Genomic DNA, 22934 nt, shown 5'->3' on the forward strand with positions numbered 1-22934 from the left:
GACACTGCCAGCAGCAGGAAGAAACGAGTAAGAATGTGCCTGTTTCAGCAGCAGGAAGCAAGTACAGGTCTAAATCTGACAGCTGAACAGTTTCCGAAGCTACTCACATTTTCACAGAAGCAGTTTGTTGGAAGACTTATCTGTGCTTGAAAGTCGAAGGCAAAAGGAATCTAGTAAGGATATTCTATGACAGATACTAGGAATGAGCAGATGTCCTTGTCTGATGATATTTATGATGCGCGCAGATCCCAGTAGGGTGGCCTTTTGCAGTTGGCAGATCGTAATTTTGTCAATGTTTATTGTTTCCAAATGCTGGCTGAGATCTCTTGGCACAGCACCCAGTGTGTCGATCACCACCGGGACCACCTGCACTGGTTTCTGCCAGAGTCTTTGAAGTTCAATCTTGAGGTCCTGATAGCGGCTGAGTTTTTCCTGTTGTTTTTCATCAATGCGACTGTCACCTGGGATGGCAACATCAATGATCCAAACATTTTACTTTTCCACAACTGTGATGTCTGGTGTGTTGTGTTCCAGAACTTTGTCAGTCTGGATTCAAAAGTCCCACAGTATCTTTGCATGTTCATTTTCCACGACCTTTGCAGGTTGTTATTATTATTATTTCAGACTTTGGGTGAGCCTAAGTCTAAAACTGAGGGCGGGAGCCTGGTAAATGACCTTGGAGGGCCGCATCTGGCCTGGAGCCTTAGTTTGGGGGGCCCTGCTTTATATCATTGACTGTTACATTCAATTACAACCATTGTTAAGAAACATACTAAAATTTCAGACATACAAATATCCTTACTCTTTGATGTTTTCGATCAGAAAGTATGGGAGCCAATTTTTGCCAATGAATCCTTCTGCAGACTACATTAAATGCAAAAACTAAAACAATATACAGACTTTTAGGTTTGTTCTTGTTTGTTTTACACTGGGGGCAGAAGGAGATTGCACTGGGTAATCCCTGGGTTGCTTCTACTACTACTACTATTATTATTATTATTATTATTATTATTATTATTATTATTATTATTATTGGTGGTGGTGGTGGTGGTGGTAGTAGTATTGCAAAGGATGTGTTGTGAATGCGCCTTCGGAGACTGTGGATGATAGTGGTGGGATCAGGAGAGGAAGGAAAAACCCTCGCGAGGAAGGCTCGTTGGAGGATTTGTTTAGGAAGAGGGTCAGGGAGACTGATGGGGAGTCTTCTGAGGAGGATTCAGATGGGGATCTGGAAGAGGAAATGGATGCTGGGGAACAGGTATTAACGGAGGAACCGGGCACAGACTGGGCACGGGCACCGGAGATGCTTGGGGAGAATCGGGGCCCATGGATGCTGTTGATGCTGGGGAAGCTTGAGTGTCTTCAGAAGCAGATCCCATTTGGTCTGCTTGGAGGAGTGAGAGGGGGTCCACAGGTGTGGATAGAGTTGGGCATGGGCAGGATGATTGGGACTCTGATGAGGAATTCGGAACACCTGACCCAAGAGCATTGGCTGTGTGGAGTTCTGATTCAGATTAAGAAGTTGAGACACCTGCTCTTTGGGCGTTGATAGTTTGGAAGCCCAAGGAGACCTGGATATATTGGGGTTGTTTGGCCATTATACCTTGAGTGTGGCAAGGTGTTGCTGGGCACCATTGGGTTTCCTGTGTGTGTTACTGAAGACTGGACTGGGACTTTGCAACGGATCTGCTTTTTGCCCTCATTGTTTTGGCTCTCTGTGCCATTCCATGTTGTGACCTTCTTGGATGACTTCAACCTCTCGGACCTTGGACTGGAACTTGACTCGGCTTTGCTCTTCGCTATCAAATTGTGGTTTGGCATCATTCTCTACTCGGTGACTGCCTGACTGCTCATCCCGACTCCGGACCAGCTTGACGACGCTTTCTAGCTCTGCTCCTTTAACTCCTGGCTTGGCATTTGCTTCTACAACGGTTTGGTGCTGCTGGCTTATCCCGACTCCGGACCGGCTCCACGACGCTTTCCTTTAACTCCTGGTTTGGCGTGTGTTCCAGCAGTGGTTGCTGCGGGCTTGCCAGCGTCTCGCTGTTCCGCTGGCTTGTTTGCTCCTAACTGAGAGTCCTTTAACCCAGTTTGGGCGTTTGTTTGGTTTTGAACTCCTTTTGAACATTTAAGTTTTGGGAAGGGTTTGTGGGCTTCAATACTGCTTGTCTTAGTTTTTGCCCTCGTTTTTCGGCCCATTGTCAACTCTTGAGTCAAGTTCTAGGACTCTAAATTTAATCCGGATTATATCTCTGGTTAATCCAGATTATTTGCCAGTCTTTGTTTTTGGGGTTTTTTCTCGCTCAATCTGCTTAATAACACTGAAAGTTAAGTGTTTTAAGCCTTTTTTGTGTTTGTTGAGTTATTTTTGGACATTTGCTTTAATAAACTCTGTTTTGCTCTCTTATTGGCGTCTGACTTTTGACAGGTTGGATGGCCCCTGGAGTCTTCCACTGTTAAGTTTATGTTGGTTAAAATAGTTCTTCATTTTAAATATTGTATCTTTCTTTCTTTCTTTCTTTCTTTCTTTTACACTACAAACAAGATATGTGCAGTGTGCACAGGAATTTCTTCATTTTTTTTCAATTTGTTCAAACATTCTCCATCCATCTGCCACTGGCCTGGCTCATCTGTCAAATTTTGAAATGCAATGTGGCCCATGTCCAAAAGTTTCTTGAGGCTTCATGACAAACTTTTCCTTCAAAAAGGGCTCAGTGGTTTTAAAAATCTGAGAACTGCTGATCTAGATCCATTTCAGTCTGGCCTCATTACAGGATGGTGAGGGCTAAGGTTGCCATGGTAGATGACCTACTGTATGTCAGGAACTGGACAAGAGGAGTCTCTCTCTGCTGGTTTTAATGGACATCTCAGCAGTTTTTGAGACCATGGTTAATGGTATTCTTCTTACACTATTGTTGATGCTATCCCTCTGAGCCATCTTTCTGAGTTTGGATTCAGAAATACTACCTTATGATGCCAGTCCTTCCTGGAGGGTGTGCTTAGAACACATGTGTCAAACACAAGGCCCGCAGCCCAAATTCTGCCCATTACAACAATGTATGTGGCCCTCTAGGTCTGAGCCTCCCACTCCCCTCGGTCAACAGTTTTGACAAAGCATAGGCAATGAAAAAGAGCCAGACTGAATTATGCTTTCCTTCATCTGCCCTCCCTCCCTCCTCCTGGCACCTCTCTTACAATGACTTTATAGCCAAAGTTGTTGTTATCTGGCAGTTTTGCAACAAGTTTTTCTCTGCCCCTTTTTCCAATTATCCCTCCTTTTCTCCAATGATCAAGTGGCTCTGATGTGTGAAGAGGCCAGATAACTTCCAGAATAGGGCACCTTTTGCTCATGGGACTCAGTGGGTTGTCCCGAGGTCCCCTCCTCACATCACCATCACCACTCCTCCCCCTCTTCCTCTGCAAAGTGAAAAGTTCAAGTACCCTAAAGGAAATTAATACACATGCAGGTACCTCCTTACTTTTACTCCCTACTTCTAGAGACCTTCAGTTCTGCTCAGTGATTTGACTAGAGAGTAATCTGGCCACCAGTTTGGGAGAGAGGGGGGACACAGAGACAAGACACAGATTCCATGCCTAATGTCAAACTAAAGTCTATGAAAAAGTAGGCACTGAAATCCATGGGGCAAGTGATTGGTTTCTCTGGGCCACCTCAAAGGAGGAGGAAGAAGAAGTCAAGAACTTGCAAATAAGCTATTCAAAGGAAACAAAGCCTGTTTCCTTTCCTGTGCACACATAGCTATCTCACATGCTACTTCTAGGCTATGGCCTTTTAAACAAAGCTTCAGTCTTTAATCAGACTGGAGAAGAAGTATGTGCAATAATTGTACTATTTTAATATATATATAATGTGTTGCAGGAGTTTTTAATTATTTTAAAATTAATGTTAAAGTAGCATTTTAATTGGACTTGTTGTTTACTGCTTTAACATGTGTTGTTTTAACTTTTTCAACATATATTGTAAGTTGTTTTTGGTCACACTTAGGGAGAAAGCTGGGGTATAAATTAAATCAAAGGAAAATAAATAAATAAATAAATAAACATGTTTGACATCTCCAGTCATTAAAAAGATGATGTACGGGAATTTGTAAGACCTGGTAAACATACCACCAACGAAAACAAATAGGCTAAATCAGAGTCGATATCAAGGCAATGTCAGACCTCCTTCCTATACTGCCACAAAAGACATTTTTGTTATATATGTAAGTGAATCAAGTCTAGAGATCAATATATAAAAGTCTGGGGCAAACTGTAAAAAGCCTGTAATTATTTTGCTGTTTGCCAGGAAAAGAAATGATGAAAGATGATACAATAGGAAGTAGAAAGCCTATCTCGACAAATGTATGTGAAATTTATACGTTAGCTTGTTCCCTCCTGCCAGATGAATTACTACTAAAATTAAAGCAATTTGCACAAATAACAACCAAATTGTAAAATAAATCTCATTCAAACAGCAGAAACATTCATAGGAGAGAGACTTTGAGCTATCAATTTTACCAATTCCCCACATGGAAACAAGAGAATAAACATTCCAAGGCAAGGAGAAAAAGGAAAAATTCAGAAAGTTAAGGGATTATTATTCTGCACAATAATACATTATTCTGCACAAACTGTATACTTCTGTCACTCACATCCTGAATTTAATCATTTTTTAAAGAATTAAAACAACATTTCTCCAAACGTAATAGAACTCTGGAAAAGCAAATTGTTTTCCCTCATTTAAAAACCTAGATAAACTCCCTTTGAACTTGTCCCTCTGTAGACATAACCTTAACTGAATAGGAAATACAGACTTGGCACTGAAGACTCTGTGCAAATATTGAAACAACATCTGCATCCGTCTGTAAGTTGGATTCCTCCAGCTCAATTTGCATTTGAATGCAATGCACTCAGTGACTACCACATAATCAATATAACTCAGGTCAATTATACAGCTAATGTAAAGCCATCCTTCAGATAAGTGCCTATACAGATACATGCTAAAAACTAATGAAAGGCAAAAGAGTAGGATGGCAAAAGCACTCTCTCCCTCATATGAAGGAAAGTAGATCCACATGACATGAAGTCTCATTCAACAGGTAGATGCAAATGACCACCCTGCGAATGAAAATACACATATTTAAGCAAAGGTAGGAAACCTACACTTTATTTTCTAATGTCCCATTTAATTAATCTATATAACAAGAATATTAAAAGAAAGGTGAATCTATCTCCAAAGCTCATTAAAGGACTCAACATGTGAAGCAGTTCATTCCAAGCTGTTCAACCTTATGCAGAACTGAAAAATATTTTAAAAATTCAGTCTTGTCCATGGAGACACTGAGATAACCTGCACATCAAGTATACTTACTTGAATCCTCCCATTGGAGAAGATGCAGTTTCCAAGCTGAATAATAGAGAAATCCCAACACCAGAAAGAGACAGAGGGCTAGTAGCACATTACGCATGAACACCAGCAGTCCCATTTTCTTATGGGTTTTGGATCATCTATAAAACCTGGGGAGAAAAAAACAAATTGAGCCTTGCCTTTTGTAGATGGTTTCTATCTGTAGATTAAATTATGCATACATAAAGTAGTTGACATATGAGTCTCCTTGTGGAGAGAAAAAGCAGGGAATAAATAAAGAGTGATGATGATGATGATGATGATGATGATGATGTATCAATTATACATATGTTCCCTTCCCATCATACATATTATTCAGGTACTTCTACCAGTGGCACTCACAATCCAATTCTACACCTTTTATGTAGAAGTAAGTTCCATCAAAATGAATAGGACACATATCAGAGAAACTATGAGTTTTAAAAGGAAAGTAAAACTCCTTCAAGCCTTTGAGAATCATGCTCAAAAAACCTAATACAGTAAAATCTCACTTATCCAACATTCGCTTATCCAACATTCTGGATTATCTAACGCATTTTTGTAGTCAATGTTTTCAATACATCATTATATTTATATTTTGGTGCTAAATTTGTAAATACAGTAATTACTACATAGCATTACTGCGTATTGAACTACTTTTTCTGTCAAATTTGTTGTATAACATGATGTTTGGGTGCTTAATTTGTAAAATCATAATCTAATTTGATGTTTAATAGGCTTTTACTTAATCCCTCCTTATTATCCAACATATTCACTTATCCAACATTCTGCCAGCCCGTTTATGTTGGATAAGTGAGACTCTACTGTAACAAATAAATGTTGTTCCTAGATGCTATTAGAGTGCTGAATTATAGGATGCAATACATTACTAAAGACAACTCAGGCCCCTTCCACACAGCTGAATAAAATCTCACATTATCTGTTTTGAATATATTTTTATTTATTTATTTATTTATTTATTTATTTTTCAAACTTATATGCCGCCACTCCCCTAGGGCTTGGGGCGGCTTACAAGAACCGGCTAAAATCAACAATTTAAAAACATCTTAAAAACATGTTATATATGGCAGTGAGGATTCAGATAACCCAGTTCAAAGTAGATATTGTGGGTTATTCTGCCTTGATAATCCAGGTTATATGGCTGCTCTGCTTTAGAAACATTAACAGTTTGAAATCAGCCAGCTTTCAGACTATGAAATGTTTTCCAAGACTTATAAATGACACTAAATAAACTCAATATAAACAGAGCACCTTAATTCATTGTAAACTCTAAACTGGATAGCTTTAATTAATATAAATTGAAGACACCTCAGATTTCTATGCCAGAAGTACATATTTCTTTTACATTAAACTTTATTCAAACCATTTACCATCTGTGAAATATCCTGCTGATTTTCTTTGCATAATATTTTGTTGTTGTTGTTGTTGTTGTTGTTGTTGTTGTTGTATGCTTTTAGTAGTTTTCAATTTATGGTGACCCATAGACCCCATCTACACTGTCATATAAAATCCGGATTATCTGCTCTGAACTGGATTATATGGCAGTGTAAACTCTTATAATCCAGTTCAAAGAAGATAATCTAGATTATCTACTTTGATAATCTGGATTATATGGAAGTGTGGAAGGGGCCTGAGTCTACACTGCCATATAATCCACTTCAAAGCAGATAATATAGATTTTATATGGCAGTGTAAAAGGGGTCTTAGATTCCTAATCCAACACTCAAACCACATTACATATAGTTGAATCTATGGGTACACATTTGGTCTGTTAATAATTTGAGGAGCCCTCCAATGCCAGTACAGAAGCCGGTACAAATCACACATCAATTTGGGAAGATTTCCCTGCTCCCTTTATTGTCCCAGAAAAGACTCTAGCTAGGGAGGGATATTTAGAAATAACGGTTCTTGGCAGCTGAGTCAGCTACATACAGCGGAAGAATGAAAGACAATTATTTAAACCCTATATCATGAAGCCCTACCGTGTTTTCCCGAAAATAAGACAGTGTCTTATATTAATTTTTGCTCCCAAAGATGTGCTAGGGCTTATTTTCAGGGGATGTCTTATTTTTCCATGAAGAAGTATTCACATTTATTGTCGAACAAAAAATTGAATGTTTATTATATACTGTACAGTAGTTGTCATCACAAACCAGCATAACCAGACAAACTGTGAATCCTGTCAAGAATTTCTTGTTACTACCATTATTTCCATGTACAATACTCTATGGTGTGCATGCTCTGGTGTTCTGTTAGGCGGGCATGGTTCCAAACAAAAACTTTGCTAGGTCTTACTTTTGGGGGAGGCCTTATATTTAGCAATTCAGCAAAACCTCTACTAGGTCTTATTTTCTGGGGATGTCTTATTTTAGGGGAAACAGGGTAGCAGATGAAACAGGACTTTACTACATGAGCCTCCCCAAGGCAGAATAGATATTAAGGCCCCTTCTACACTGGCATATAAAATCCACATTATCTGTTTTGAACTGGATTCTATGACAGTGTAGACTCTGATAATCCAGTTTGAAGTAGATGTGGATGATCTGATTTCATAATCTGGGTTATATGGCATTGAACTGTTTAAAAACAAACATTTGTCAAGGCATTCTGAATTCCATGGTAAATCCAGGCAAACAGAATAAATTGCATTAAGCAAAGTTATTATCATCTGCATGACTTTTCTAATGGAGTGCAAAATAGGAGCATCAAACTGTAATCTCCTTTTGTGTACCAAGCAATCTGCACACACATTAGCAAATAGCAACTAGATGGAAGTCAGAGTTATGCTAACATCTCCTGTGGGTAAAGAGCCCCTAGGAGAAGAGGTGGTTAAATGACTTAAATTGAAAAAGGATGTTCAGAGCCTTGCTTGATTCCGAGTGACAGACTTACTTGCAATCTATATTTAAAGATTACAAAAAATGAAAGGGAGCAAGAATCAACAAGCACTTTGGGATTTTAAAAGCAGAGTTCCTTATCTCTTTCAGTAACTAAAGAAAAAAAGCACAATTTAGGTAATGACTGCGTGCAAGAACTTTGAAATCTAGTAAAGCAGTAGCTCTCAGATTTTCTCTCCTGTGACCCTTTTTACATATCCATGCAAATGCTGATGCCCCGTTTAATGTAGTACATGAATAAGAATAATTTGTTTGTTTTGTGTGCATATATTTGTTTGCACATTTAAGTATATTCAGATTTCAACATTCTAGAAGGAAGTAACATCTTTCAAATAATGTTTTTTATGAAATAAATTCAGTATCTAACTCTACATAACCGCTTAATGTTTTTTGATGTAAATTTTCTCAAATAATATTGACAATGTGATGGATGTGCTTGCTTCTAAGATTAAAGTTGCTAAACCATGGAGTAATATTAGAACCCTCAGTTCTTTGGTGACATCAAGTGTTGCATGATATTTACTTTCGATAAGCTGCTAGAGCTCAGAATCCAGTTTCACAAAAGTAGGCCACTGCAAACAGTATGAGCACTTCCGTGGCCTTTTCACTTGGATATTCCTGTTGGATATTCTTATTTAAGAAGAATCCAGATGTCTGGCAAAGACCTCTCTTTAAATTTTATTTTTAAAAAAGCATCAGTCTATAAAGTAATAAAATGCTTATGTTTATGTGTTCTTGGCTGTGGTGCATTTCCAAATGGAAGTTTTACCCAGTCCAATGCTTCAAAGTTTTCAAAAAAAAATTGAAAATGTTTTTGTAATGTGACTAGATGGCTAGTCAAATACCTTTCCAGCTGTAGGAGAATTGCTTGAATGTTTGTTTCTTCAATCATGTTGACAAGAATAGGAAATATTTCCAAATTGTTACTTTACAAACCATTTGACCAAAGCTGCAGTTTAAAAACAAAACAAAAAAAACACCAGCCTGACCTGACATTTAATTTTTCAAACATATCTTCAATATATGCTATTTTCTAAAGGAAATCTGTTTTAGTAAAGCTCTGACACTGGATGATTTTGCTCAAGCAGAATATGTCATGTCTCAGCTCAAAAATTCTGTTCAACATTTTGCCTCTGGACAACTATCAGACTTCAGAGTGAAGAAGTAAGACGATATGCTCTGAGCCCATATCTTCACACAACACCTTAAACATTTGAGAGTTTAGTGGCTCTGCTTTGATGACACTTAGTTGTGAAAACTGCCTGTAGCACTTCATTCAGGAGAGCTTAGCTCTTAGATGCCAATGGCTTTCTATTTACCATGCAGTGTGTCCACTTGGCTTCAGGAGCTATTGCTATAATCTTTGCTTTAACTCCAGGGTGGGGTTATGTGTTTGTAAAATGTTAATTGTTTAGTGTTTTGTTTACACTGTAAGCTGTTAATGTATGTACATAAAATTTTATATTAAAAAACTCCAGTGTGCATCTCAGACATTACACAAGCTCATCAGTACATCTGCATCTATGCTATCACATCTGCCATAATATACCATTTTCTTTTTTTAAAGTATCAAACATATTTGTAAATAAAAGGCTCACAAAAAGAGAACTTCTCTCACATTATCACCATGAATGAATCAGACATATGGAATTAGATGGCCATCTCAACGTACATCAGTTGCTTCATCAACTATACATAGTCATTGTATCTCAACATCTCTAAGTTGCTGATTTAAGTCCTCTGTGATTTCTAATATTCACCAGGATACTGTGTCATTAGAAAATAAGACATTGTTAATTGCCGCACTACAGGCAGCTTCATGATCTCAGGTGCCTGCGCCACCTTGAGCCTCCCAGACACCCCTCACAAGTACTGAGCGAGGCCCCATCGAGCTTCGAGGTGGGATGGTAGAGGCTGCTGGTGCCCAAGATCATGGAGCTGCTCGAGTGTGATGACTCATGGGCCTTGTAGTCCTGTTCCTAGTACTATTGTGGCAGATGAAGAGGAAAACATGGGATTTTCGCCGGTTCAGCAAGAGCCGGAGCCTCTTCACCTGCAGGATGTTGATGTTTGTCCACAAGAATTCAGCCAAACAGGCCTTGGGCAGAACTCCCCCCCCCCCCCCCCCCCGTTTTCCAGGAGGAAAAATTATTCTAAAGATAGGGGAGCCAGGGAGGCTAATCGCAGAAGCCTGAGAATCGCTGTCAAACAAATGGCTGATTAGGTCTGCTTCCCTTGGGAAATTCTAAGGAGTCATGCATCTGGACAGAGTTGGGTTTCGCTTCTCGTTCTCTAGGGAAAGAGTTCTGTTGGCGGGAAAACGAGACCCAATATAGGTGTTTGGCGCGAGGATTTCTTTGTGGAGTCAATTGATCAGCTTGAGGAGAGAGATCGTGTGTGGACTTCGTAATCCCAGTTCCTTGCTTCCCGGATCAAGCTTCAAGTCTAGCCTTGTCTCACGTTTTACCACGGACTCTGTTTCATGCTTCATGTTCATCTTGCCTTCAGTCAAGGATCTAGTCGAGAATCAAGTTATTTTCCAGCCTTGTTGTCAAGCTTCATTGGACTTTAAAGACTCTGTTGTTTCCCCACACTATTGCTTGGCAAGGTGTGTGTTTCGGTCAAGTGGATTAAAACTTTGAACTCTAATATCTTATATTGGACAATACATTTCTGGACTATATTTGACCTTATCTGAAAGGTCTGCTTCTGAACTATATTCTTCACTTGTTTTTATTGATTTTATATATTTCTTTAATAAAGATATTAAAAAGAGACTGGCCTCTGTGTAAGGTTATTGGTGCTCTGCAGCCAGGATCCTGACAGTTTGACTCCACCACCCTAAGCACCAATTAACCTAAGGCCAGAATGTCTACAGGAACCGGAGCGGAAGCTCAACCACCCAGTTACACCATTTCCCAGGAAGAATTCAATAGGATCCGAGACACACTCCGTACGCAGGAGGGAGAAATACGGGGCTTGAAGGAACGCGGAGCCCGTCTCCCTGCCCTAGCGCTACCAACCAAGTTTTCTGGAGAAGCCTCCAAGGTCCATGTTTTCCGTCGCCAGTGCCAGGCGTACTTAGAAGCCCGCCAAGCCGAGTTTTCCCAAGAAGATGTCAAGGTGGCGTGGATCTACAGTCTCCTAGATGGGCCTGCGGTCACTTGGGCGACGGCGCTGTTTGATGCGGGTTCCACGCATTTAAGCACCGCGCAAAATTTCTTGAACCACCTTAGAAAGACCTGGGGAATCGAGGACGACGAGGAGGCGGCCGGCCATAAACTCCGGCGTCTCTTCCAAGGGGACAGGCCGTTGTCCCAGTACATAGCCGAGTTCCGGGTGCTGGCTCAGAGCACCGGCTGGAACGATATAGCCCTTAGAGGACAGTTTCGCGAGGGCCTCAACATCGAGATGCAGGAAGAAATCTCTAAGGTGGATCCCCCAGGGACTCTTGAGAGACTCATCAACCAGTGTTTACGAGCTGAAGTCCTGCTTGCCAACAAAAAACAGTGGCTCCGAGGCCAAAGTGGAAGAGCCGGAGTGAAACCTCCCGCTTCTGCCAGTGTTCAGCCACGTCCAGTATGGAGATCCCCACCGCCAGCCCCAAACCCCATGGGGAGCGAGGAGGAGCCGATGCAGTTGGGCAATGTGCACCCCCGACTAGATGTTGCCGAAAAGGCCCGCCGCCAACGTTTGAATCTGTGTTGGTACTGCGGGATTGGGGGCCACTTCGCCAGAGAATGTCCAGCCAAAAGGAAGCCCGCCGTCCGCCTTGCGGCGGCGTCCTCCGCGGGGGTGGAGACGGCTGAGGCGGCTGGAGCAAAGCCGGCGGGGGAAGCCAGCGACCGGGCGTAGAGAGGCTCGCCAACCCGGTCAAAAACCCCACTCAAGAGCCGCAAACCGGGGTCCTATTCCTCCTGGTGGTCACGCTGTGGTCAGCGAAAAAAGGACCCGTCATGATCCATGCCATGATAGACTCAGGGACAACAAACAATTTCATCGATAGAGAGTATGCCGACTCTCTGGGATTACAATATCATGATTTCAAGAATGCCCGGGTGGTGCAGGCCATAGACGGCCGACCCCTGAAGACGGGTCCAGTAAGCCAATGGACTGAACCCACCAGAATGTGGATAAGGGAACACATGGAAGAAATTTCCTTCTTCGTTACCGAGGTTCCCCACTTCCCTGTGATTTTGGGTATTCCATGGCTAACACTCCACGACCCAAACATCTCCTGGTCCAACAGAGAACTGCAGTTCGCCTCAAGATATTGCCAAAACCATTGTCTAGTAGCCAAGGTCTGCCATGCCACAGACGCAGAGCCCATCATCACCTTGCCCAAGAAATATTCGGACTTTTGGGAAGTTTTCAATGAAAAGGAAGCCGAGAAACTACCCCCACATAGACCCTACGACTGTGCCATTGACCTGGTGGAGGGGGCCCCAATTCCGCGAGGACACCTCTACTCCCTGACTGAACCAGAACAAGAAGCTCTCAGGGAGTTTATAGAGACAAACCTCCGCAAGGGGTTCATCAGACCCTCTCAATCCCCAGCTGCTTCCCCAGTGATGTTTGTGAAAAAGAAGTCAGGGGACCTACGCTTGGTTGTGGACTATAGAGCATTGAACAACATCACGAAGCGGAACCGCTACCCCCTGCCTCTGATCTCGGACCTATTAGACCGACTCCGAGGGGCCAAGGTTTACACCAAGCTGGATCTCCGCGGGGCTTACGATCTAGTTCGCATAAGAGAAGGGGACGAATGGAAAACCGCCTTCCAGACCAAATTCGGATTATTTGAGTCCCTAGTCATGAATTACGGATTATCTGGAGCTCCCGCAACATTCCAGCATTTTCCAGGATTATCTTCCAGGATTAATCTTCCAGGATTATCTAGATCGGTTCTTGATCATATATTTGGACGATTTTTTGGTGTATTCTAGATCACAATCGGAACACGAGCAACACGTCAGAATGGTGCTACAACGATTGCGGGATCATGGACTATATGCCAAGTTAGAGAAATGCGCCTTTGATCTGCAAGAGGTAGACTTGGGATACCGCGTCTCACCACTAGGGCTCTCCATGGACCCGGCAAAGGTTTCAGCAGTATTGGAATGGCGGGCGCCAACCAACAAGAAGGAAGTACAGCGCTTCTTGGGGTTTCCAAACTACTACCGCAAATTCATCCCAGACTTCGCTCGCTGGTCTGACCCAATCACCAGCTGCATCTGAGGGAAACAGCCTTTCCGCTGGACGGAGCAAGCAGAGAGAGGGTTCCACCAGCTAAAGCAGCTATTCACGACCCAGCCAATTCTACAGCACCCTGATCCTAAAACCCCTTTTGTTGTGCAGGCTGACGCCTCTGATGTGGCAATTGGGGCTGTACTCATGCAACCAGTGGGAGATCATCTTCACCCTTGTGCTTTTTACTCCCGTCAACTAACAGCCCCAGAGAGAAATTACACTATTTGGGAGAAAGAACTTTTGGCCATAAAGGCAGCTTTTGAAAATTGGAGACATTGGTTGGAAGGGGCCAAATTTCCCATTGAAGTTCATACTGATCATCTAAATTTAGAACACCTAAGGACCGCACGAAAGTTAAATCAAAGGCAGCAGCGCTGGGCTTTGTTCTTTGAACGTTTTGACTTCCAGATCCATTATGTAACCCCGGCTCAGACCAAGCAAGCAGATGCTCTATCACGGAAACCAGAGTATGCTGCAGGACGCAGAGAGACCTCAGAATCTCGATTGCTGCAACCCGAAAACTTTGCCACGCTCACAGTGGGAAACACCAAATCCATTCCAATTGAACCAACTCCCTCTAACCCAGAATCCCTTTGCACTCAAGAAATTAGAGCCAGTCAACAGGCAGATGCCTGGGCTCAAGAACAGATTCGCCAAGGACTACGTTTCCCATTCTCACTTAAGGATGGGCTACTATGCTACAGGAATCATGTTTACATCCCTCCAGGTCCCGGCAGAGAAAAAGCACTTCATCTGTGTCATGACAGCAAGCCAGCAGGACACTTTGGGCTATTTAAGACCATGCACTTGATCCTACGAGATTTCTGGTGGCCCAAGATCCGCAAGGATGTGGAGAAATATGTCAATACCTGTCCTGTATGTCAGCGTTCCAAGACACGAAGGGAGAAGCCGTCAGGGCTACTGCATCCCCTTCCCACTCCTTCTCGCCCATGGGAGATAATTTCCGCGGATTTTATCACTGACTTACCACCCTCCCTTGGATTCACCACGATTCTAGTCGTGGTGGACCTTTTTACCAAGTTGGCCCATTTCATCCCCTGCGATGGTCTCCCCACGGCCAAAGAGACTGCAGATTTATTCCTTCAACATGTTTTCCGACTACATGGATTGCCCAAGAGTTTAGTCACTGACCGTGGATCTCAATTCACCTCTCGTTTCTGGAAAGCACTACAAAAACTATTGGGCATAGACTCTCGTTTATCTTCAGCTCACCATCCCCAAACAGATGGGCAAACTGAGCGCACCAATGCCACTTTGGAACAATACCTTCGCTGTTATGTAAACTACCAACAGGACAATTGGGCTTCCCTATTACCTCTGTCAGAATTTGCTTATAACAATGGTGTTCAGGCTTCAACTAAAGAAACCCCGTTCTTTGCAAACTATGGTTTCCATCCACGTTTCTTTCCTTCTGTCATTGAAACCTCAGAAGTCCCTGCAGCGGAGGACTGGCTGCAGGAACTCACGGCGGTGCAACAACTCTTGCACCAGCAATTGGATCAAGCCAAGGAGGACTATAAACGCCACGCTGACGGTCGCCGCCAGCCGGGCCCTGAGATCAAGGTAGGAGATCGGGTTCTGTTGTCCACTCGCTTTTTGCCCTCCCACCGTCCCTGCCGGAAGTTAGATGCCCGTTTCATTGGTCCCTACCCAGTGGTGGCGCAACTTAACCCCGTGACTTTCAAACTCCAACTTCCGCGCTCCATGCGCATTCATCCGGTGTTTCATCGTTCCCTGCTCCTTCCGGCAGATGGTGTACGCCCCGATGCGAGCCGGCCGGCCCCCGCCCCTGTTTTGGTGGACGGGGAGGAGGAATTCGAGGTACAGGACATTTTGGATTCTCGCTTCCATCGCCGCCGCCTTCAGTATCTCATTGACTGGGTGGGTTTTGGCCCCAAAGAACGCTCCTGGGAAGATGCTTCCACAGTCCATGCCCCCGACTTAGTCCGCCGCTTCCATCAGGCCTACCCTACCAAGCCACGGCCCCGCGACTCGAGGAGAGGGGCCCAGTTTGAGGGGGGCCTTGAGGGCGGGGATAGTGTGATGACTCATGGGCCTTGTAGTCCTGTTCCTAGTACTATTGTGGCAGATGAAGAGGAAAACATGGGATTTTCGCCGGTTCAGCAAGAGCCGGAGCCTCTTCACCTGCAGGATGTTGATGTTTGTCCACAAGAATTCAGCCAAACAGGCCTTGGGCAGAACTCCCCCCCATTTTCCAGGAGGGAAAATTATTCTAAAGATAGGGGAGCCAGGGAGGCTAATCGCAGAAGCCTGAGAATCGCTGCCAAACAAATGGCTGATTAGGTCTGCTTCCCTTGGGAAATTCTAAGGAGTCATGCATCTGGACAGAGTTGGGTTTCGCTTCTCGTTCTCTAGGGAAAGAGTTCTGTTGGTGGGAAAACGAGACCCAATATAGGTGTTTGGCGCGAGGATTTCTTTGTGGAGTCAATTGATCAGCTTGAGGAGAGAGATCGTGTGTGGACTTCGTAATCCCAGTTCCTTGCTTCCCGGATCAAGCTTCAAGTCTAGCCTTGTCTCACGTTTTACCACGGACTCTGTTTCATGCTTCATGTTCATCTTGCCTTCAGTCAAGGATCTAGTCGAGAATCAAGTTATTTTCCAGCCTTGTTGTCAAGCTTCATTGGACTTTAAAGACTCTGTTGTTTCCCCACACTATTGCTTGGCAAGGTGTGTGTTTCGGTCAAGTGGATTAAAACTTTGAACTCTAATATCTTATATTGGACAATACATTTCTGGACTATATTTGACCTTATCTGAAAGGTCTGCTTCTGAACTATATTCTTCACTTGTTTTTATTGATTTTATATATTTCTTTAATAAAGATATTAGATAGAGACTGGCCTCTGTGTAAGGTTATTGGTGCTCTGCAGCCAGGATCCTGACATCGAGGCCTCACCATTGAAGCCCTCTAGCTCCTCCGCAGCACCCCTCATGGCCACAGGAGGAGAATGGCAGCGGCTGATGAGGTGGCAGCATGTTGTTATTTTATTTAAAAACACGTAGCAAAAAAATGGGATGGGAGATTGGGGGGCCAGAAGGGATTAATAGCACTTTGATGCATTTCAAAGGGAAAATACATTTTGAGATAATGTTTTGACTTAAGAACATGCTCATGGAACAAATTAAATTCTTAAGTCAAGGTATCGATATATGAGGCTTCAGACTAACTGATGGTAAAACCACTTAAACATATTACACACTGCGGACATTCTTCATTAGTGATTTTTAGTGAAACTTATAGACAAGTAATTTTCATTGTACCTGTTTTTTCACTGTTAGAGGAATGATAATTTTTGTCTTCTTTTTGCATTGATTAAAAAACATTTTCAAAACAAGGTAAGGTGAAATCAAGAGACATCAAAACCAGTGGGATGGCAAGTATCAAACATTTTATGGCATGTGTCCTGGATCAAGGGGCAAGCCATCCAGTGGAAAATGAGGATTGAGACCAAAAGAATCCCAGAGCAAGACCTGGCCTCACTGAACAGGTAACCAGATGTGCAGGAGAGGAGGACGAGGTACAAGGATGTTGACAATGCCTGACAGATAGCTCATCCTATTGTACACCTCTCTTACACAGGCCCCTTGTGCAACAGGCACCCTCCATCTTAACACTGAACTCTTGCACACACACCTGCCTTCTCTCTTCACTCTCTCCAGAGAAACTGCCCCGTGGTTGCTAAGGGGCGTATGACTGCTGTAGCAATGTCAGAATATTTGGAAAAACTGAGTGGGAAAGGCATTAAAAAGGGAAGTCAATTGCTCTGATGTCTGAGGCTGGAAGAAGGTATAAAGGAGGTAGATACTTTGCCTTCCTTACACATACTGTACATCCTCAATGATGATAGAAGTGCATAACCTAGGTATAAACCCCTTTATAATATACAATATATGTACTTATTTATTTATTTATTTATTTATCTGTCTATTTATCTTTCTGCCTGGCTTCAGAGATTTATCTCTTCCGTGCACCTTCATTGGATCATTGACCCTGGGGGGGGAAACACGAACTAATAATGACTGTTTATTGAGATGACATGTGTTCTTATATTATTTTGTAGATGATGATGATTCTGTAATATATCAGCAGAAGCATACTGATGGAAACAGTCATGAGATTTTAATAAAAAAAAAACAAGAAAATAAAAAGGAAGAAACAAAACAAGACATAAAAGCAATGCAGCCAGTAAGGTTTGTCAGAAATGCTTAAAACTAGATCAAATGACAGGCTAGAAGGCCTGGGCTGCTGGTCAAATAAAGCATTCTTCATTTGGGATTAAACGATACCATCACACAAGCCACACAATTTCCACATGCAGAGCATCACAATAGAAAAAGCTATCTCACTAGTCACTAACTCCCTTAACTTCAGAATGTGGTCAGACTTGAAAAGGGGATTTTGCTGAGATTCCTCAAACATGGAGGCTTGTAGTCAGCTAAGCACCAGTCCTTCCAGTCTAACTGATAGGAGGTCACTAATGTCATCATACTACCTCCAAGAACTGTCAGACTCAAAGAATGTATATGGAAGTGAGCAAAGCAGCCATTGTCTTTGATACCGAATTCCTTTCACAATAACTAATTCAGAGGTATGACTGCTTTTAGGGCCCACTATGTTCTCATTAGGCAGAGAAGAAGACTGCTTCAGATGGTCAATATGAACACCACTAAATAGCAATATTTATTACTAGTACTTTAATTTGGCGATGCTCCATTTGGGTTTTCTGTTAGAAATGTCTTGGGCAGCCTCTGGTTAAGAAAACTTCTGATCAAAAGCAAGCTCTATTTTTGTCTGATTAAGGATCAAATCACATTTCCTAGGAGCAGCGTAAGAGTCACTTTTAAAATCAGGAACAAATAGGTGACTGGTTATAGCACACTGCAGCTCTTCTCTTCCAAACCAATGATTGCTGGAGTATTCATTTTCTGGAAAATATGAACAGTGTTTGTACTCCGTTTATGGACATTTAGTATCTTTTTCCTGCCCTTTCTAATGCAGCCTCAGTTCTCTCCTACCATCAATTCACTGTCCCTTACCATTTTTCTATTCTCTTCTTCTTCAATAGCAGTCGTTTCTGACTCTTCGTGACCTCATGGACCAGTCCATGCCAGAGCTCCCTGTCGCCCGTCACCACCCCCAGCTCCTTCAAGGTCAAGCCAGTCACTTCAAGCATTTTTCTATTATAAGTTATCATTTATTCCTAATAAACTGGTTATCATGCTATGTACTGCTGCTTTGAGGAAGTGGGATTAACAGAGCTACCCGCATTATTGGGTTCTGCTTGGAAATACAGCTGTGAGGACTTGCATGTCGTCTTTTTCCAATTCGATGTCTTTCTAGATACTCTCTGGAACTTTGGCTGTGGGGACTTTCATAATCAGTGCTTCATATGTTATTACTGCATAACGATGGCATATATTACTTTCTGCATGCAAGTGGGTGGTAAATATCTCATCAACTCACCACCCCAAAAATATAAGATAATGCAGGAACATTCAAAGCTAATACAACAGGGATAACAGCATGGTCAAATCCATTTCAGGTAGTCTGTTTTCAATGGGGACTGTTCTATGGTAAAATGTGCCTGTCAGAAGAATCCATCAGGAGAATGAAAGAATGGTTGGCTACGCTTTCCCTTTCAGAAATTGATCATATCTTCTCTTTGATCAGCAAGTACTCTGGTCAGGCATTAGTGATTCCTTTTAGCTGCAATTCTCATGTTACCTTCTACATAAATTATGCTGAGCTTCCTATAAAAATGTGTGGCAAATGAAGGGATTCTTTTTTCAGCAACTTAACTGTTAACTCTGCAAAGTTACAAGACTACAATAGTTTGGTGCAGCTACAGATATATTTAGCACTTTCTTCTTTCCTCTAGAACAGAAACTGGTTGGTTACAATTTGGATCAAGGATTCTGCTCACACTCAATGCTAGGTAAGGCAGAATTGACACAGTTGGAGAATTTATGTAAAATACATCTAGTGGTACAATTACACTTGGATGCACCATTAACTATCCCAGGCTCAATCAATATTCTTATTTGTCTTTCCTTCTATTGCTACACAAGAAATGTTGACACAAAAGGTCATCAACTGGACTCACTCCCACTACAGTTGGCCTTCAGCTCTTGAGAGCAACCATCATCAAGAGGGTCCATCTACAGTGTAGAATTTCTGCAGTTGGACACCACTGTAACTACCATGGCTCCATGTTATAGACTCATGGAAGCTGTAGCTTGGCAAAGAAGACTAAAGACTGTGTGAAACTACAGCTCCTACGATTTCACAGCATTGAGCGCTGGCTGCTAAAGTGGTATCAAACTGCATTAATTCTACAGCATAGATGCATCCAGAAACAAAGACAGGAGCCCCAGTTAAATCTTCAGGGAGACAGGTATTCCTCCACAGCAAAAGGGAATTGCATAACACCTGATAATTTCCAAACAAGCAATGATCTTTCAGAGATTAAAAAAATAGCACTCCTCTTAATAATGTAATGGGCTCTGGAAAGGAAAATCAAGCCCCTCACAAAATTGACTGCCCAGCCATTACTACTGCAATTTCCTCTTTCCATCCCACTGCTAAATCATAGAAGAGTTGGAAGAGACCTCATGGGCCATCTAGTCCAACCCCCTGCCAAGAAGCAGGAAAATCACATTCAAAGCACCCCCCGACAGATGGCTATCTAGCCTCTGATTAAAAGCCTCCAAAGATGGAGCCTCCACCACACTCCGGGGCAGAGAGTTCCGCTGCTGAACAGCTCTCACAGTTAGGAAGTTCTTCCTAATGATCAGGTGGAATCTTCTTTCCTGTAATTTGAAGCCGTTCTGTGTCCTAGTCTCCAGGGCAGCAGAAAACAAGCTTGCTTCCTCCTGCCTATGACTTCCCCTCACATCTTGATACATGGCCCTCATCATGTCTCCTCTCAGCCTTCTCTTTTGCAGGCTAAACATGCCCAGCAATTTAAGATGCTCCTCATAGGGTTTGTTATCCAGACTCTTGATCATTTTGGTCACCCTCCTCTGGACACATTCCAGCTTGTCAACATCTCTCTTCAATAGCGGTGCCCAGTATTGGTCATAGCATTCCAGGTGCTGTCTGACCAAGGCAGACTGGAGGGGTAGCATGACTTACCTGGATCTAGATCAGGCATGGGCAAAGTTCGGCCCTCTAGGTGTTTTGGACTTCAACTCCCACAATTACTAAGAGCCTACCAGCTTTTAGGAATTGTGGGAGTTGAAGTCCAAAATACCTGAAGGGCCGAAGTTTGCCCATGCCTGATCTAGACACTATACTCCTATTTATGCAGACCAAAATCCCATTGGCTTTTTTAGCTGCCGCATCACATTGTTGGCTCATGTTTAACTTGTTGTCCACAAGGACTCCAAGATCTTCTTCACACACAATCAATTCTATAAAGCAAGCCAGAAAGACCTTCCAATACAGCTGTGTTTTCCCACCTCTGGTCCTCCAGGCATTTGGCACTTCAACTCCCAGAATTACTGACTACCCCAGGGGGACCAGAGGATGAAAAACCACTGCCATATATGAATCATCTCCAAGGGTGTGCCTGGCACTGTAGAATGAATGCAGTTTGACACCACATTAACTGACAAAACATCTTGCAAAGCTACAAGTCCCTGGATGTCACGGCATTGAGCCATGGCAGTTAAAGTGGTGTTAAGAGGCATTAATTCTACCATGTAGATCAGGGATAGGCAAACTTGGGCCCTCCGGGTATTTTGGACTTCAACTCGCACCATTCCTAACAGCCTCAGGTCCCTTCCTTTGCCCCTTCAGCTGCTAAAGCGGCTGAGGGGGGAAAGGAAGGGGCCTGAGGCTGTTAGGAATGGTGGGAATTGAGGTCCAAAACACCTGGAGGGAAGGCCCAAGTTTGCCTGTGCCTGATTTATATTGTGGGGTTAATGTAGTTGGACATTCCTTTAACTTCTAGGGTTCGATACTGTGGAGTTGTAGTTTTACACGGTCTTTAGAATTCTGGTTCCCCTAGCTCCATGGGTCCCGTAGCATGGAGCCATGGCGGCTAAAGCGGTGTCAGACTGCATTAATTCCACAGTGTGGATGCGCCCCGAGAGGACTGGGATGGGGAAGGAGATGAGGGTGCGAAGAGAGAGGGGGTGAGGTGCCCTGAAGACACCTGAAGGCGGAGAAAGGAGCGGGCAGAGCAACAGGCCTGCGGGCACAACGGGGCAGCCTTGCCTCAGGCGAAGGAGAGGCGCAGGATGAACCCCCCCACACACACCCCCGTTGCCCTGACGACGACTCGAGCGCCATTTCCCTCCCTCACCTTCCCCCTCCTCCTCCTCCTCACCAGAGCACCAGGGGGCTCCCAGCCGCCCTTCCTCCTCCTCCTCCGGTTCCGGCTGCCCTGCCACCCGCCATGCCGGGCCGGGCAGCGGCGGTGGCAAAGAAGCCAGCGGCCGCCGGCCTCCAGGGTAGCGGGAGAGAGACGGGCGCCTGACTACCAATCAGAAGAGGAGGCGGGACTTCTCCTAACCAATGAGAGGGAGGGGGATGCGAGGTCTTTCCCCCCCCACCCACACACACGCACAAAAAGCGTCGGAGAGGGCGCGCGGGGGGCTTCCCGCCGCCCAATCAGGAGCGAGGATGCCCACCCGAAAGAGAAGGCGCGCCACCATCCAATCGGAATTGAAAGGAGAGTCGTCGAGGACCAATCAGCGCGGCTGTACCTTTCCTCTGATATCACTTCAAGGCTTAGCCAATAGAAGGAAAGGGTCTGCTGCAGAGATGGCGAAGGGTCAGCGGGGCGCCACGAGTCTCCCAAAGCGGAAGGAAAGAAGCGAAGGTCTGAAGAGTCTCCAGGGTAGCAATTGGGACAACCAAAATGTGCTGTCGAAGGCCTCCAACAGACAAGAGTTCTTTCTCCCACCCTGGACCTTCCACAGATATGCAAACCTTCCTTGGTTAGTTTCCCAATATATCTAACAACCTCTGAGGATGCCTGCCATAGATGTGGGCGAAACGTCAGGAGGGGATGCTTCTGGGACATGGCTACAACAACCAAAAATGTCTAAGGTACTGCGTTACTGTGAGTTTTCCGGGCTGTATGGAACATGTCCCAGAAGCATTCTCTCCTGATGTTTCGCCCGCATCTATGGCAGGCATCCTAACAAAGGATTCCCTCGGGCAGGAATCAGCCAGTCCTTGAAGCAGCAAGGCTTTTCAATGCTGATCAAGGTGATTAATTGCAACATTCACACCTCCCTCAAACAGTCAATTGTTCTTTCTCCTACTACAGATATATAAATCCTACTTGCCTGGTTTCCAATAGACCTCACAACTTATGAGGATGCCTGCT

At 43.6% G+C, this 22934-nt stretch overlaps 1 protein-coding gene across 8 annotated transcripts in view; it reads right to left on the minus strand.

Moving 5' to 3' along the window:
• The window catches only part of st3gal3 (ST3 beta-galactoside alpha-2,3-sialyltransferase 3), a 303637-nt gene extending 281536 nt beyond the window's left edge, over window positions 1–22101 (minus strand). For 4 of the 8 annotated variants that reach the window (XM_003220200.4, XM_003220201.4, XM_062979659.1 and 1 more), the window contains exons 1-2: window positions 21927–22085; window positions 5369–5514 (exon numbers count right to left, since the gene is read on the minus strand). In XM_003220200.4, coding sequence (XP_003220248.1) covers window positions 5369–5483 — 115 coding nt within the window. In that variant the 5' untranslated portion in view covers window positions 5484–5514; window positions 21927–22085. Of the gene's footprint in view, window positions 1–5368; window positions 5515–21926 lie in introns of all 8 variants that reach the window. The other 4 variants (XM_062979653.1, XM_062979654.1, XM_062979655.1 and 1 more) reach the window with 4 other exon arrangements.
• Window positions 22102–22934: the final 833 nt, after the last annotated feature.

The sequence above is a fragment of the Anolis carolinensis genome, chromosome 4 (assembly GCF_035594765.1).
Source record: "Anolis carolinensis isolate JA03-04 chromosome 4, rAnoCar3.1.pri, whole genome shotgun sequence".
NCBI lineage: Eukaryota > Metazoa > Chordata > Lepidosauria > Squamata > Dactyloidae > Anolis > Anolis carolinensis.